This window comes from Umbelopsis ramanniana, assembly GCF_025399195.1.
Source record: "Umbelopsis ramanniana AG unplaced genomic scaffold K450scaffold_63, whole genome shotgun sequence".
Lineage (NCBI taxonomy): Eukaryota > Fungi > Mucoromycota > Umbelopsidomycetes > Umbelopsidales > Umbelopsidaceae > Umbelopsis > Umbelopsis ramanniana.
In genome coordinates, this window is record NW_026252149.1 from 69,313 (window position 1) to 84,453 (window position 15,141).

The 15,141-nt window shown below is 44.3% G+C and overlaps 7 protein-coding genes across 7 annotated transcripts; 2 read left to right on the top strand and 5 right to left on the bottom strand.

Annotated features, from left to right (window-relative positions):
• Positions 1–1,061: 1,061 nt before the first annotated feature.
• K450DRAFT_256579 (uncharacterized protein) lies at positions 1,062–2,586 on the bottom strand. Its single transcript, XM_051591527.1, has 3 exons — positions 2,120–2,586; positions 1,559–2,046; positions 1,062–1,477 (listed from the first exon to the last, which is right to left on the bottom strand). Exons 1-3 carry the CDS (start codon positions 2,392–2,394, stop codon positions 1,350–1,352), a joined length of 891 nt encoding a protein of 296 aa, XP_051441523.1. The 5' UTR covers positions 2,395–2,586; the 3' UTR covers positions 1,062–1,349.
• Positions 2,587–3,661: 1,075 nt separating this feature from the next.
• K450DRAFT_256582 (uncharacterized protein) lies at positions 3,662–4,489 on the bottom strand. The gene is made up of 2 exons (XM_051591528.1): positions 4,045–4,489; positions 3,662–3,788 (listed from the first exon to the last, which is right to left on the bottom strand). Exons 1-2 carry the CDS (start codon positions 4,279–4,281, stop codon positions 3,747–3,749), a joined length of 279 nt encoding a protein of 92 aa, XP_051441524.1. The 5' UTR covers positions 4,282–4,489; the 3' UTR covers positions 3,662–3,746.
• An 840-nt stretch (positions 4,490–5,329) lies between these two features.
• K450DRAFT_179162 (uncharacterized protein) lies at positions 5,330–5,754 on the bottom strand (the record flags this gene model as incomplete). Its single annotated transcript, XM_051584308.1, has 2 exons — positions 5,330–5,475; positions 5,544–5,754. The coding sequence occupies 2 exons, from the start codon at positions 5,752–5,754 to the stop codon at positions 5,330–5,332; spliced, it is 357 nt and encodes a 118-aa protein (XP_051441525.1).
• A 2,931-nt stretch (positions 5,755–8,685) lies between these two features.
• On the top strand, positions 8,686–9,711 carry K450DRAFT_256590 (uncharacterized protein). Its single transcript, XM_051591529.1, has 5 exons — positions 8,686–8,804; positions 8,867–9,048; positions 9,112–9,278; positions 9,347–9,445; positions 9,505–9,711. Exons 1-5 carry the CDS (start codon positions 8,695–8,697, stop codon positions 9,526–9,528), a joined length of 582 nt encoding a protein of 193 aa, XP_051441526.1. The 5' UTR covers positions 8,686–8,694; the 3' UTR covers positions 9,529–9,711.
• On the bottom strand, positions 9,694–10,870 carry K450DRAFT_256591 (uncharacterized protein). The gene has a single exon (XM_051591530.1). It carries the CDS (start codon positions 10,863–10,865, stop codon positions 9,894–9,896), a length of 972 nt encoding a protein of 323 aa, XP_051441527.1. The 5' UTR covers positions 10,866–10,870; the 3' UTR covers positions 9,694–9,893.
• Positions 10,871–11,420: 550 nt separating this feature from the next.
• K450DRAFT_256592 (uncharacterized protein) lies at positions 11,421–12,741 on the bottom strand. The gene has a single exon (XM_051591531.1). It carries the CDS (start codon positions 12,514–12,516, stop codon positions 11,545–11,547), a length of 972 nt encoding a protein of 323 aa, XP_051441528.1. The 5' UTR covers positions 12,517–12,741; the 3' UTR covers positions 11,421–11,544.
• Positions 12,742–13,309: 568 nt separating this feature from the next.
• Positions 13,310–14,496, top strand: K450DRAFT_256601 (uncharacterized protein). The gene is made up of 5 exons (XM_051591532.1): positions 13,310–13,569; positions 13,633–13,722; positions 13,785–13,885; positions 13,959–14,269; positions 14,335–14,496. Exons 1-5 carry the CDS (start codon positions 13,449–13,451, stop codon positions 14,420–14,422), a joined length of 711 nt encoding a protein of 236 aa, XP_051441529.1. The 5' UTR covers positions 13,310–13,448; the 3' UTR covers positions 14,423–14,496.
• Positions 14,497–15,141: the final 645 nt, after the last annotated feature.

Below are 15,141 nucleotides of genomic sequence, written 5' to 3' on the forward strand. Positions count from 1 at the left end.
GGGCATCTTTGAAATAATTGCCCATCTGCGTACCAGAGCATTTCATTCGCACCAATTTCAATGCATAATGTTGCCCATCTTGCATCCCATCAAGCCGGATCTTTCCAACAAAATTCAAGCCTTTTTTTGCAATCCATCATGTCCCATGCATCTCTGCCTTGTTGCCATTCTGAAATCCAGTGACCTATTCAGCAGCAGACCTGGCCACCCCCATACTTTTGAAAGCCCCCTCTTGCCAAACCATATATGCCTTCGTGTCGGATGGCTCACCCTTTATTCACTACCCTAGCGTAGGCCAATTTCTCCGCTGCTGTCCTACTATACCATCTCAGCTGTCAACGCCGCCCGGAAGTCTGCAAGAGATAGAAACAACACATGCGCACTACGCAAAAGGTAAATGAAATGTCCCCCCCCCCCGGACTCTACCATTCATTTTGGTAAGGATCAAGTCTATGCTCTATATGCAAGATTCCGTTTGTTTCCGCTACGACTGATGCCATCAGGTGGGTTGCACATTGAAGAAAGTTTTTCGGTTTTCCACACGCCGCGCTTGGAATCGCACGGCAAGCAAAAACATCCCCCCAGAGAACCCCACTCCCCCAAGTCAAAATCTAGAATGAACTTGGGGTGATGGATACTGCGTTGCGTACCAAGGCAACTAGGTAAATGACTAAGCGGGTTTGGTCCATAGCTGCTGCAGTCTCCACACGCGTTACACTGGAAGACGGCTGTTGCCATATCGAGAATGAAAACGATGAATAGTGTGCAATGCATAGGAGATCATTTACTTTATTCGCGATATCGATATAGAAAAATGGAAAATGAATTTTGGGGTCAGTAATCCGATGAAAAAAAATAATCAAAAAATCAATTGAGCAACAATAGCATACAAAAGCCAAATAAACCTGAATGAGTTTTTAGAAGAAAAGTATTCCTTGCATCGCTCCTCATGCTTTGGCACGCCAGCGTTGGAATGAATGAGGGGTTTTCTCACTAAACATCTTCAGGGTTACCTTTAGAATGCAGAATAGAAAAAAAAAAAAAAAAAAAGTTCAACAAATGCGTTTGTACAACAAGAAAAATGCAACCAGAGGGAGATATGTGTGTACATTGGTACATGATAGTCCAGGATAAATGGAGAGAAGGTAGAATCGATTGAATAAAAAGCGATTATAATAATAGCAGGAGATGAAGGTAGAGAGAGGGGGGGGACACTGCGAGAGTGAGTTTAAAGTGAGCCTGGGGGTAGAATCCCTAAGAAGAAAAAAAAATACGTTCCAGCCGTTGGAGGAGCACACCGATGAGAGTACAACAGCCCCAAGTCTCATCTTTGATCTATCGTGGGACGTTCAACGATGCCTGAAGGGACCGATGGATGGCATATCGCTGGGTATTAAGGCCGCAGACTTCATTTCTTGATGGAGCATAGCAGAAGAAAATTGGAGATCCAAAGGGGATGTTTGCATGTCAGACATTTCTAGAAGGAACAAAAAGAAAAATTCGTTAGTGTTAAAATAATGTGTTCCTTTCCATATGCATGAGCTAAAACCGAGCTTACCACCGTAAAAACTGGTAGTTCGTTCTGATTCAAAGTCTCCGTCATTGCTGCTATTATCGTCGTCGTCCTGTTGCTCGGCATGATCGTCCCCGAGCGGAGCGGGTTCGAACAAATATTCGGCGGAAAGGCTATTCCAGTTACTGAAAGATAGCATATCCAGAGGAGCGGAGGCAACAGGTGGGGGAGGGACGTCCATGTCACTTAAACCAGATGGCACACCTTTTAAATTGCTTTGCTTGACTAGCTGAGCTCGCAAATGTTCGTTATCGAGACGCAGTTGTTGGATCTCATGTCGATATTGCTGCTCCCTTATAAACGTTTGTCGCACCCATTCCAGGGCTTTTTCGACGATGCGACTTTTTGAAGGTCGTCGGTCATCTTGCAGGTTGGGTAACGCATGGGCTAGTTGTTGAAATTTCACATTTAAGGATTCTCTTCTAGCGCGTTCGATAGCATTGTGCTCAGCTCTTCGATCAGCCTTTCCCGTTCTAAATAGAAAAAAAAAAAAAAATTGTGTGTGAGAAAAATTATCTTGGAGATAGTGTATCGCAGAGCACTTACTTTCTAGGAGAAGTCATGCGAATGGGTGAAGTGGGCATCTCCATATCGAGCGGAGATCCTGCCGTAATGCGTACATTCTGCTGTTGGCTCAATAAGAGCATCTGGGCCTGCCTTTGCTTTTGTTGAGCGAACTGCATCTGCTTCTCCCATGATGGAGCGAAACCTCCCATGCCAGACATGAACGACTGAGCATGCTGTTTTAAGCCAGGCGCCGAGAAGAAACCAGACGGCCACATTCCGTGATGTTCTGAAGAAGAAGCTTGAGCTGGGTTCATCCTTTATATTATGCTGTTATCACTTTCTGTTTTATTTCTTGCCCCGAATATAAATGACGTGGGATACGATTTATAGGCTGGGTCGAAAAGAAAAAAGTAAAGCGGGGGATAGATAATATATGACCGTGAGGGAATGAAGAAGAAGAAAAAAAGATTCGTAAGGCAAAAGTGGTCGAGCCGTAAAGAGAGAGAAAAAAAAAAAAGGTACTTTATATATTCGCGGTGCTTAGGGAGTGGCTGAGATGAAGGTAAAGCAATCCATCACATTCTCCCACTACCTTTTTTAACCGAACACGATGAAAACTCTCTACGAAAAATTCTCGAATGGGGTAGAGGTGTATCGGAATTGCCTAATCTTAGCCAGAGTAGTTTATTTGGTACCTTACATCAGACACTGGAAAACGATGAAAGGAATCGCTGACTACAGCGTTAAGCATTGTATACACAAGCACACAGGTTGGTCGTAGCATTACAGATCGGCAATTTCGATGGGTTGGTGCAACGTCGGATTTTCCTGTTGAAGGTGATCCGGGTTGAAAGCAGTCGATGAGGTCAGATAATCCTGCTTGGACCAAGCGCGGAATACATTGGAAAGTAAATCCGTTGCCTTCTCGCCCCTCACACTGATAACAATGATGGACCCTCTCCAGTGCATTACGCCTCTCACTTGAGGGCTAGCCATCAACATGCTCGGGGTTTCTACATGTCCATTTTCCAACACCTCATTGCCAGTTATCTACACCTCTTTCTTTCCCCTGTAGCCATGAAATTACAGCAACCCATCCTCTATTACACGGACACGCTATGGTTTGCTGAAAGAGTGGGAGTATCGTGGAACGCATATCATTTTCCCGATTTGAACCTTCACTTCATATTTCCATTTCAGGTTTCGACTCTAGTAGTACCCCATGGTTCGTCTATTCCACAGAGGCTCTAACCCAGCCAGCAAACTGACTGCCAATATACTCAGCATATCAACAATACACTGGGTCGCAATCTCCAAAAACGGTTATCCCTTTGGTTTTCTTGTAGCCGGATCCCTCATTTCCGGCAATGTTGCCTGAGACTGAAAAACAGCATGGGTGGTGCAAGATCCAATTGCCTGCCATGCCACAACTTAATCGAATTATCAGATGGCCAGTCACTATAGACATAGGTGCTGACCAAAACTGATCGGCCTGATCCAAGCTCTATGATCGATAGAAATGGCGTCGCTTCCTTGTTTGAGTTCCAAACACGCAGGGCAACGGTCAAAAAGGCACAAAGATGTTCAAAAAAAAAAAAAGAAGGATCTTTATCTACAATTTAGTAATGCTATTTTGTCTATGGAATGGGATGGGAGAATAAAAATTTCATTTTAACCATGGCTTGGGCGCAGGAGGTATGATATCAGCCTATGCAAAGTAAAACGACAAATGTCAACGGTAAGTATGAAACAAAAATGACATGGGAGTGTCCCCCCGAAAATGAACTGTCGAGATCGTGGACAGATCGTCTCTGAAAATGCACGGAATTGCCCCAAAAAGATCTGTTGCCCCCCTCGTACGCCCTCCCAAAAAGCTAAAACATCTCCCAACTCAGCGGTCATCCTGACAGCCCAGCCGCATCACGTACGTCCAGAGCAAGACAAGGAAATACAATGGGACATACCTTGGACAATAGACTTGCAACAGAGTCACTGGGTTGTGCGCCAACCGTGAGCCAATATTTTACTCGCTCAATGTTGAGATTGACGTGCTTGATTCCGTTACCGTCGGGTATGGGGTTGTAGGTGCCAATGGTTTCTAAAGGTTTTGAATTTCGTGCAGTTTTGGCATTGGCGGCAACAATGTGATAGTACGGGAGATTACGACGTCCATGTCGAGCAAATCGCAGGCGAACCACCATGATTTAAGTTTTAGAGGGTAATGACGAAGGGGAGAAACAACAAAAAAAAATATTCCATGGACAGCCCCCAGGTGACAACACAGCACGTGATACGATGCGCTAAGCCACCCTCGCGATGGACCTTTTCCCTCTCACCACCACCACTCTATGGCGGTTTTCTACGCAAAGGTATAGCCAAGAGCTGCCAGCTGAACCAATGTGCGTCTGGATGGCAAGATGTTGCCTACCATTGGGGCTATTTTCGCTTAATAAACAAGGGGTAGCACAAGCACATGGTTGTATACCTTGCGTGTGTCGCCACCGTCTGTCTCTCAATATCCCTTTCAACATTGGCTGGCGTACTGATGTTTGTTTGAAAAGAGCGTTACAGAGAAAAAACCTCGACTAAATTTAACAGGTTCTGTGCACATTATGACGAGCTGAGCTTATCTAGATCCAGCCAGTCTCATCGAGCCAGCTCGATTAACTTACAGTTTTTACAATTATTTGTTGTTACCATGGGACGCCACGCCTGGTGATTTAGAATTCCCCCTCCGTTCTCAGATGTTTAAAGTGTGAATAATGTTATTGATGCAAGAAACATCTTGATACTTCAAAACAATGCAAGCAGGAAAAAAAAAAACAAAGCAAAGCAAAGCAAAAAAGATAATATGGACAAGAAATACAAGATATCTAAAGTAGATAGATGTCCCGTCAGCATATCAAAGAATATGTATGTAAAAAGGTAGAAAAAAAAAACTGCTGTCAACAGAAAAAAATACAAAACAATCGGTTGGATCGATTTTATATCTCTCTCGGTGACATTAAAAGATGAAAGAAGAAACTCCAGCATAGGTTGGTAAAATGATTTGCTCGCACAATAGTTTAAAGAAGAAACAATAAATAGAAAAGAAAAATCTTGATATCGAAGGCTTCCAGTAGAGTAGAGTAGAGGTTTTGAGGATGATGACGGGGGTATACTCGGTGGTATGGGGTAAAGGCGGTGGGGAGATGACACTAGGCGATATGAATTTTTTTTTTTTCAACACCAAAAAAGGTCGTCGACTTTTCACATATAGCCAGGCATAAAGTTTGAGAAACTGGCTCGGTTGGAAGATTTTTCTTTTCCGTTATGTCGATGGATTCGAATATGTTGGTTCAAGTTATCTGATCGAGAAAATCGCTTTGTGCAAGTTTGGTATGGGCATTCGAAAGCTAAAGGATACAGTGTCAATAGAAGTACGGAACCCATCCCTCCTCCCCTCAATTGAACCTGTACTTACGCTTCTCAAGGGTATGGATGGATCGAATATGTCGCTTCAAGTGCTCAGATCGCTTAAAGACTTTACCGCACCCGTCCAGCGGGCAAGTGAACATCTTGGCAGATGTATGCACGTTGGGGTGGCTGGACACTCGACGGCCACGTGATCGTGGTGCCTTGGTGGGTTGTTGTTGCTTGGCATTCTCTCGCAAGTCAAAGGACGGGGCCTCCATGGACATGCTATCTGAACGAGTTTCACGGCACATGGCAGAGCCAAGTGACATTAATGGAGAAACGGGAGTCAACGGTCTTGAGTTGCACATATCTGGCATCATGTTAACAGAATGGTCGTGAGGTCCTCCATACGATCCAAAAGTAGCGACGTTAGGTGGTACCATGGAATGAGGTGAAGCTGGCGTCATGGGCATGCCACCAAAGGGAGAGGTCTGGCAAGGGTCAAACATGTCTGGTCCACACCCGTGGTCGGATCCAACTCGAAGTCCAGGAATCATGTAGGAGTAATTGGCTGTCAATGGGTCCAATATGGTAGGCATCTGTGTTTGAAAACGTTGGTTCTGGTGACGAGCTTCTTGTTCTTGGACATGATACATTTGCTGATAATCATCGCTGCTATTGGAAGGCGACGACGGTAATCCATGGAAGTCACTGTCGTAATCAGAGGTAGGTAATTGCTCATTACCCGTGTTGGAGAGCATGTCAGCGTAACTGAAACGTCTGGACATGAGATTGTTTTGTTGATTTTGTTGATCAATATAACTTAGTGTCATTTCATCGCGATGCATAGGGGCTGATGACATGCGATACATGGCTGGACTGCCGATACCCGAATCGACTGGAGATGCGTAGGATGATGGTGAACTCATGCTTGATGTAAAAAAAAGGTATGGTATGAAGAATTGAGTATGAATCTACTGGTGAAGAGTAGATAATAATGAAGAAGAATATATGAAAAAAAAAAAAAAGTGTTGTTAAGGAAATAGAGAAAAAAAGGGAGACCAAAAGGGGGGAAGGATGCGTTTTATATGTAGGATTTTTTGTTCGAAAGAGAAAGAATCCTGACTGACTGGTTGGTTGATATCTGACCAGTTCAAATAACGTTGGAGAAAGAACGAAGGTTGATGGGTGCGAATTGACGTTGTGTTGATATGACACACACGGTCTGGTTACAAAACAATTAGGTTGAGCTGGTGGTTGGGCTAGATGAGTTGAACCTTGCAATCAGAACCAAGTGATAACCCGAATTGGTGAGGTAGATAAAGATTGGTAAGTGGGTCGTATGTTGAGAAGGAGTGGGAAGGCGTTAAGTCCACTTGATTTCCACAGCCAAAGGATCCTTGTGCTTGTTAGACACAAAAGTCAGAAGATAACGTGTTAAAAAGGAGGACGAGTAGTGAACTGGATGGGCTATGGCTAGCTTCCTGCCTTATAAACCGTCTTTTCAAAAGGCAAGGGGCTTCTTGTCCAAGGGGAAAACACCGGAGTTCCCTTGTCGTAGTAGGAAATCAATCTTGCTCGTTAGCTTTTCCCAATGGCTTATAGGCTTTCTACGCTACGGGACTTGGCTTTTTTGGATGGGGCCCAACCAACCTTTAGCTTATCTCAAGACAAACCCATGCAAGGAGGCTCGTGCAAGCTAGCTAGCCTCGGCTAATGGCGATCAGTGCCTGCCCTATACTTCTTCCTGCATTTGAGTATTGACACAACTCTGAATGGCTCTATTCCAATTATTTTGTTGTGATATTATTTTGATAATAGGCAGACCGTTACAAACCGTTTCCCTTTTGGCTGAATTGATCGTCATGACAAAAAGATCACCACTAAATCACATCCGGTTATTTTTCTAAAAATGAAAACACTACAATCGAGTGGGTCCATTGGTTACAGCTTTCACGAAAATAGAAAAAACCAAGTAAGCAGGTTGCCTTCACAATTTTCTGTCTTTTTTGCCTCAGTCTCTAAGCAATCTCGTGATGCTTGCTGGTGGTGGGTGAGTGGAGGAACTGGCTGGACGCAAATGCAATTTTCAGTCCACCAATTTATATTTTGTTTATCTTGGAATCATACGGTAAAAAATCACGCACAGTCGTATATTGACACTCAAATCAGAGCTTGGATCTACTGCCCCGCTGCAGAAGCTTAGAGAAGCTGTGTCAATATTGACTTATATAGCTGCACTTCACGTCACCTTTAGCCAAGCGGAAAGGCCCCCTTGCTACTGACAAGAACCAGACCGTTGACCCAAAATCATTTTGATTTTCTCTGCTGCACTACAGATGGCATTGCTACCAATGGTCCAAGCTGAAATGGTACACACAACAAATGAATGAATTGATTGAGATCGATGCGATCTACCTGACTACTTCAACTCAAATGGCAGACAAGAAAGTGACAACAATAGAACTATTTTGAGGGATTCAAGGGTGAGGGAAAAAGCTCACCCCTCTGTCGTGGTGGACTTCAATAGCATTGGCTGGCTCCTACCTGACCTATCCCTTACGATGAACCAATTCAGATCAAATTTACACCACTCTAGGTAAACCAAGCTGGCAACCATCATACATGCTCTCGACCTTACCAAGGGGTGCATTCTTCCGTCACAAACATTTTACTATTTTTCTCAAGCAGCATTTAAACAATTAGGGTTGCCTATAGCTTATTCTATTTCCGATGTACAAGGTGTTGGGTGCAGCTTACCTAAATCCAGAATACCTCCTAAGCATATGCCTTTTCATACAATGCTAAAACGAACCCTTTTTTTTCATTTAATAACATTTAATTCATGGAGCGGATGATGTGTTGTGTGCAACTTTAGCCATTTTGTTTTTTATATATATTCCTATCTCAGACATTGTCCCTGATCGGCAGCTATGGATGGACTCAGCAGAAAAACCTGTTACTGAATGGCCGAGTCCCCAGCATAGCCTGACGAAGGAAAGTCCTATTTCAATGACGACGAGCGGGTTGGTTGGTGTCGCGTAGTAGATAGAAAATTGAAGATACTGAGGAAGGTTGGTAGCAGCCAGAGATTGACAAATAATTATGTTGAAGGTGCTTTTCATCTCTTTTACCCACTGTCAATGTCATTCACGTGACCTGGGTCGTGCTTTGTCTTTGAGGGTCCCACAACATTATAAGCTGCATTCCCTCCAACCATGTCCAGCAGCGAGCAAGATTACGAGAAAATGACCGCCGAAGAGCGTGAGCAGCACGACAAGCTTCAAAAAGAGAGAGAAGAAGCCGAGCAAGCTCAATTACCTTACAAGTAAGTGGCCTTCTGCTCAGCCTATTTTCGAGAATCACCTAGCTGATTCCACTGGCGCACAGGTGGAAGCAAACACTGCAGGACGTGGACGTTAGCATTCCCGTCCCAGCTGGAACGAGGTCAAAGAATCTTGATGTCGTGATTGGCAGGAAGAAGATCAAAATCGGTGTAAAAGGTCAGCCACCAATACTGGAAGGCGAGTTGCCCCAGACCGTCAAAGTCGAGGACAGCACCTGGACCATAGGTAAGCGCGCGCGCCTGTCCATTTAATTTACATCTCTCAGTGTCATCTAATGCGTAAACGAAGAGGATCAAAAGGAAGTATTGGTGCATCTTGAAAAGGTCAACCAGATGACTTGGTGGGAGCACGTCGTGACTTCGGCACCCAAGATAAATACAAAATCCATTCAGCCGGAGAACTCCAAACTCGGTGATCTGGACGGAGACACCCGCGCCATGGTGGAAAAAATGATGGTAAGTTACATTGTGCATTGCACTGTATGGCGAGCGTGTTGCCGATCACTAATATCAAATCTGCACAGTATGACCAACGACAAAAAGCCATGAACCAGCCTACCAGTGATGAACAGCGAAAGCAAGATATGTTCAAAAAGTTCCAGCAGCAACATCCGGAGATGGACGTAAGTAAATGAATGTGATACGGGATGCAACTATGCAGTGTCCTAACTTATTGGCGCAGTTTTCCAATGCCAAGTTCAATTAGGAAATACACCAAAGAGAAATATACGGAAAGCCTATCAGAACGGGTAAAATAGAACAGCGAGCTTGTGTATATGGAAAATGGATCGGATAATAAACCGTAGTATTGGCTGGGTATACAATGTACGTACACAAAGGCGAAATATGCCTTCAGCTAACTTGCATGCAACGGCTCAGGCAGGGCAGGACTGCACAGCGTTTATGCTCAGCGTTTCCAAAATGAAGACATTGATCACAGTCTATATATGCAAGTCAACAGCATCGATCAAGCTCCCTCCATTGTGAAAATGATCTTACACCGCCTTCCAAAATTTATTCAATCGTGCTAATGATAAAAGGCTATAACTATAACTCCAATTTCACAAACGCTTATAGGCTTGGTTTGGAGAACTTTGGGAACAGCGCCAAGGCATTTTCACGGTTCACTTTTTCAGCTAAATGTTTGTTTTCATCGCTCGAGAAGAAATCGTCCAGCTGCTTTGTCACATACTGAACTACTTCTAAAGGAGCGTACGGTACATCGCTACCAAAAAAGATGCGAGACGGATCAGCTACTTCCAGCAAAGCCAGCAACTGCCCTTTGGAAGAGCTCAAGGCAGTATCAAAGTAGAAAGATCTGAAGTCCTCTCGAAGCTGTTGAGGTGTTCTGAAGCCGGTCGGAATACCAGAAATGCGTGGGGCAAGGAAGGGTATAGTACCACCAGCATGCGAGAGGATTATCTTGATGTTGGGGTATTTCGCCTTGGTTCCAGACAGAACCAAGTCGGCAGCTGTACGAGTGGTCTCTTGCGGGAAGTCAAACAGAGGCTGTGGAGCGAACTTGTTCACCGGCGGCGTTACGGAGCCTGTTGGATGGATGAAGACAATAGCATTGAGTGACGCCAGCTTTTCCCAGATAGGCTGGAACAATTCGTTTCCAAGGTAGAGGGATTGGTTGTCTTTTGGACAGCTGGAAAGCAGCGTGACTCCATCTGCGCCAAGGTGGTTGAAAGCGCGATCGATTTCCTCGAGACATCCAGCAAGGTCTGTAAGAGGGGGGACGGTAGCGAACCATCCGAATCGGCTAGGATCGTCCTTTGCCAGCTTTGCACAATAGTCATTGCACTTGCGGGCCAACTCTCTGCCTTTGTCAATATTATCTGAGTAAATATTGGTACCTGGGGCTGTGATCGACATGACAGCGCTTTGAATGCCAAGTTGTTCCATGTGGGCTTTGGCCTGCTCTACGCTCCAGCCTGGGGTCTTCCATCCTGACGGATCACCGCCTGTTTCTTCTATTGCCTGAGCAAAGAAGTCGGGTACGATATGGAAGTGAGTATCAATTCGACCGAGAGTTTGCATGGTGGGTGATATAAGCAAAAATAAATTGTAAAGTGAGCGGCCCATTATATAGTGTATTGAGACCGTCACACACGGTCCGAAAGATACCGTATTCCCCAGACCAAATGCCTTTGGTAGGATTTTATCACTTTTCATTGACATTTCTGTACAAATTACGTCTGATGTAGGCTGATTGTACTATGAAGTCACTGACTTCATTTGCAGTTCCTTTGATTAATGTCCCCTAAGGCTTATTCTCCATTCCAACCCACGGAGAAATGGGTAAACTTGCCAAAATATGTTTCAGCTGGAGGAGAAATGGGTGTGAACGACGTTTGCCAAATATGGTATATTAATAGCGCTGTAATCTTTGCTAGGAGTGATACAAGGCTCACAGCCGGATGAATATTCTAAGCCTGGAACAGTTTTAAAGAAGCGAGACGAAAATGAGAGGTGAAGTAACGGCTTATCCGATGTCATTAGTGATGTGATGTAGACACTCTTCGGTTACCTATATGTTTTTTTTTAAAAAATAAAATAAATTGGAAATAATGAGTTTTTGAAAAAGTATTGAAAGGCTCAGCTGCTCTAGTATTTCATTTTATTCGATCATACTAAGAAGGCCATAAATCTATTTAATCACATCACTGTCAAATAATACCAATAAATAAAATACTTTTATCTGATTTACAGCAGACGCTTATTGACCTGCTTTGGAGAATCTTGGGAACAGCGCCAAGGCATTTTCCCGGTCCACTTTTTGTGCTAAATGCTTGTACTCCTCATGTGCAAAAAATTCATCTAATCGCATAGTGATGGCATTGGCGGCTTCAATTGGAGCATACGGTACGTCGCTGCCGAAGAAAATATGGGACGGATCGGAAAATTCTAACAAAGCTAGCAACTGGCCTTTGGAAGAGGACAAAGCGGTGTCAAAATAGAACGATCTGAAATCCTCTTCAAGCTGCTCCGTTGTTCTCATTCCGGTACTGATACTACAGATTCGAGGTGCAAGGAAGGCTAAAGTGCCACCAGCATGCGAAAGAATCATCTTGACATTAGGGTACTTGGCTTTGGTTCCCGATAAAACAAGGTCAGCAGCGGTACGTGTAGTCTCCTGCGGGTAATCAAAGAGCGGCTTCGGTGCGTACTGGTTAACGATGGGCATGATTGAACTCGAGGGATGAATGAAAACCGCAGCGTTGATAGAATTCAGCTTTTCCCATACAGGGTGAACTATTTCATTTCCAAGGTACAATGACGTTCCCTGGTAAGGGTATGTTGTCAGCACCGTAACACCATCCACACTAAGGTGATTGAAAGCGTAATCGATTTCTTCGATACATCCAGCAACGTCGGTTAAAGGAGGAAGGGTAGCGAACCACCCGAATCGAGCAGGATCGTCGTTTGCCAGCTTTGCGCAAAATTCATTGCACCTGCGAGCCAACTCTCTACCTTTTTTAATGTCATCTGCGTACATGGTAGTTCCAGGAGCGGTGACCGAAACGACGGCGGATGCAATGCCTAATTGCGCCATGTGAGCTTTGGCTTGCTCGAGCGTCCATCCTGGTGTCGGCCATCCTGATGGATCGCCTCCTGTTTCTTCTACAATCTTAGCATAGAAATCCGGTACAACATGGAAGTGCGTATCAATTCTTCGGTGGGTGTTCATTGTAAATGGGAATGAGAGGTATCAAAAGGAAAAGGAAGGGCTGATATATGCCTTACCGTGACAGTCACAGCCCATGGATATACAATGACAAGGGGCTACGCATGGAGCTATTATGGCACTTGAAATTGGGTTACGTTCCAATGATATCATGGTCAATTCTCCGGTTATATCTACAGCCAATACTGTGGTAAAACATCCAAGTTTTGGGATGTCTAGAAATAGTGTATAGACCAATACTGAGTCCAGCTATAATTTCGAGTTTTCATGGATAGACCTTTTGTGCAATAGAAACATTCAAAGGAAAGTAACAGAGATAATAAACTGTAACGTGAAGTCGTAATATTTATCAAGCTCCTCACCTCCATTTAATCTACTTTGCGTACCTAAAGTTGACTACTGTGTAATAAATGCCAGCTACGGAGTAAGGTTAAACTTTTGAGCTTGCATCGGCTAATATACGTCGGCTAATACAGTAAAGAAATTTGATTGACTGAATGAGATATTCCCGACTGTCCAAGGATAATATATAACCCATCCGATCATTTGTTGAAATAAACATGTGGGAGCCACTATGTTTAAATTAGAGGCTTTGTAGAATGGCAGCCTGCCCGCTAATGAGCGCGATTTGAAATGCAAGGTAAAAATAATGGCCATCCATATTTTGCAAAGTATTGGTGTCCCAACTTCAACACATCTATTGAGTGAGGGATTTCGATGATGCTCACCATATATAGCAAGCTACAGTTACGTGAAGAATTTACTGCAGATGAAAGCTCTTGCCGTCCTTCCCTTCAAAGACAGCAGCGCACTGGGCATCGCCCGCCAAAAAGTCAGCTTGGGCCCACTCCACGTGACCGTTAAAGCGTACCGGCTTTTTTGGGATTCCTTTGACAGCCGTGACGTTTTTTTCATTGCTACCCTCCTTTCGAACAATGGTCGCAGTAACCCGGAAATTGAGAATCCTCTGTTTACATGGGTATACTCAGAACTCAATCGCCTTTTCGAAAAAGACAGCTGTACTTCGAAAGGCTTTGAAGGATATGGCAGAATTAGGTAATGGCTGATGCATGACCAAACAGTCCAAGCTGGCAAAACGGCTAATGGCTTCACCTGTAGTGTATGTCACTGGACCCCATAAGGTTTTAGAACCCGAGTTTCTGACAGTTGAGGAGAGACAGGCGGCGGCTGAGCAGGAGGTGTCCGAAGGTACGTGGTCGTAATTGCTCCACAGATAATAGAGTTTGCGTCATGACCGATCGATCAAATAGAATTGATGCCATATGCGTGGTTTTTCGGCCGAAAGGATGATGACAAATATGAAGGATTTGAAGCATCCGTCTCTTTCCTGAAAGATGTCATGATAAAGCAGGTAAATTTTTTTTTGTATATTTACAAACGGAGCTCCGAGGTCGCCGCCGGCTAACTCCTCAACCTTCTCTTAGGGACCCTTTGACGGTGTATTTGGCTTCTCGCAGGGAGCGGCTATGGCAGCGCTTCTATGTGCTATGCTAGAACACCCATCGGCCCTACCTGGATTGATACCGGAGGACTTTGATCATCCACGATTTTTATTTTCCATTATTTGTGCAGGGTTTGTATCACGAGCTACCGCTCACCAGCCCCTATTTGAAAAAATCATCCAGACGCCTAGCCTTCACATCATGGGCGAATTGGATACCTTGGTGGCCCCTGAGCGAATGATGGCCCTGGCAGAACGCTTCCACCAGCCAGATATATTCCGACATGCTGGAGGGTAAGTAGGACTGACCTTGGAGCGGGTCGATCTTTCTAGTCTACTAAAACTCCACACCCCCTTAGACATTTTGTTCCTACCAATGCCGCCAGTAGGAACACCATTAAAGACTATGTAGGAAAATACACTGTTCCAAGTGATGATAAGCAATAGATCCCATAGACTATCAGTAACCCCGCCCGGACCCTCTTTTTTTTTTTTTATTATCTGCATGGCATTAGACATCTATTCTATAAATTCCCTTATATCCTAGTGGGTGACGATTTCTCTTTTCATGGTGAAATGGCCGGGCACGTTGTTGTTACTCCGATCCATTTCTCGAGGTTTCTCCGTGGAAGAGTTTGTCCATCCATATGAATCTATCAGTGTATGCTCTTCGGTTTGCTGCGGATGACATGCTCTCAGAGTTATAGACAGAACAGAACAAAGTGATCTTTGGAATACAGCTCCCTAACCGCCAGCGGAATTTACCAGAATAAGACAACCACATGGCAAATTCGCTAGCCTTTTCTTGATACCATGTCTCGATCCGAGGTATTTTTTCAAACCATCGTCATTCTCGTTTTATACAATGGTCTCGCTATGGTGGGCAGGGTTTTTCAATATAGAAAAGTGGTGTGAGTTGAATACGTCTTACTAAAAGACAAGCTTCTCATTGGTCGTTGGCTTTGAAATCCCAAAAGGGACAATAGTTCTGATTGGAGCGTTTTACATTTGGAAATGAAAACCGAACCAATCAAAGAGCCGATGTACCTTGTGTAGAATGGGCGTTGGGGGCCAGTGTCTTTGAGTTGGGTTTAATGACACGTTGTTTGCTGGGAGTGAAGAAGGACGAGTGGAGTTACTACGTAGCATTTATGCCACTGGTGAGC

Excerpts from the sequence above, each read along its gene's own strand:
- K450DRAFT_256579 (XM_051591527.1), bottom strand. The coding sequence starts at position 2,394 with ATGAACCCAGCTCAAGCTTCTTCTTCAGAACATCACGGAATGTGGCCG. Across the intron at positions 2,047-2,119 it reads CGCATGACTTCTCCTAGAAA|AACGGGAAAGGCTGATCGAA; the intron begins GTAAGTGCTCTG and ends TTTTCTATTTAG. Across the intron at positions 1,478-1,558 it reads AACTACCAGTTTTTACGGTG|AAATGTCTGACATGCAAACA; the intron begins GTAAGCTCGGTT and ends TGTTCCTTCTAG.
- K450DRAFT_256590 (XM_051591529.1), top strand. The coding sequence starts at position 8,695 with ATGTCCAGCAGCGAGCAAGATTACGAGAAAATGACCGCCGAAGAGCGT. Across the intron at positions 8,805-8,866 it reads CAAGCTCAATTACCTTACAA|GTGGAAGCAAACACTGCAGG; the intron begins GTAAGTGGCCTT and ends ACTGGCGCACAG. Across the intron at positions 9,049-9,111 it reads GGACAGCACCTGGACCATAG|AGGATCAAAAGGAAGTATTG; the intron begins GTAAGCGCGCGC and ends GCGTAAACGAAG.
- K450DRAFT_256591 (XM_051591530.1), bottom strand. The coding sequence starts at position 10,865 with ATGCAAACTCTCGGTCGAATTGATACTCACTTCCATATCGTACCCGAC.
- K450DRAFT_256601 (XM_051591532.1), top strand. The coding sequence starts at position 13,449 with ATGGTCGCAGTAACCCGGAAATTGAGAATCCTCTGTTTACATGGGTAT. Across the intron at positions 13,723-13,784 it reads TGAGCAGGAGGTGTCCGAAG|AATTGATGCCATATGCGTGG; the intron begins GTACGTGGTCGT and ends TCGATCAAATAG. Across the intron at positions 13,886-13,958 it reads AAGATGTCATGATAAAGCAG|GGACCCTTTGACGGTGTATT; the intron begins GTAAATTTTTTT and ends ACCTTCTCTTAG.
- K450DRAFT_256582 (XM_051591528.1), bottom strand. The coding sequence starts at position 4,281 with ATGGTGGTTCGCCTGCGATTTGCTCGACATGGACGTCGTAATCTCCCG. Across the intron at positions 3,789-4,044 it reads TTGCAAGTCTATTGTCCAAG|GCTGATATCATACCTCCTGC; the intron begins GTATGTCCCATT and ends TACTTTGCATAG.
- K450DRAFT_256592 (XM_051591531.1), bottom strand. The coding sequence starts at position 12,516 with ATGAACACCCACCGAAGAATTGATACGCACTTCCATGTTGTACCGGAT.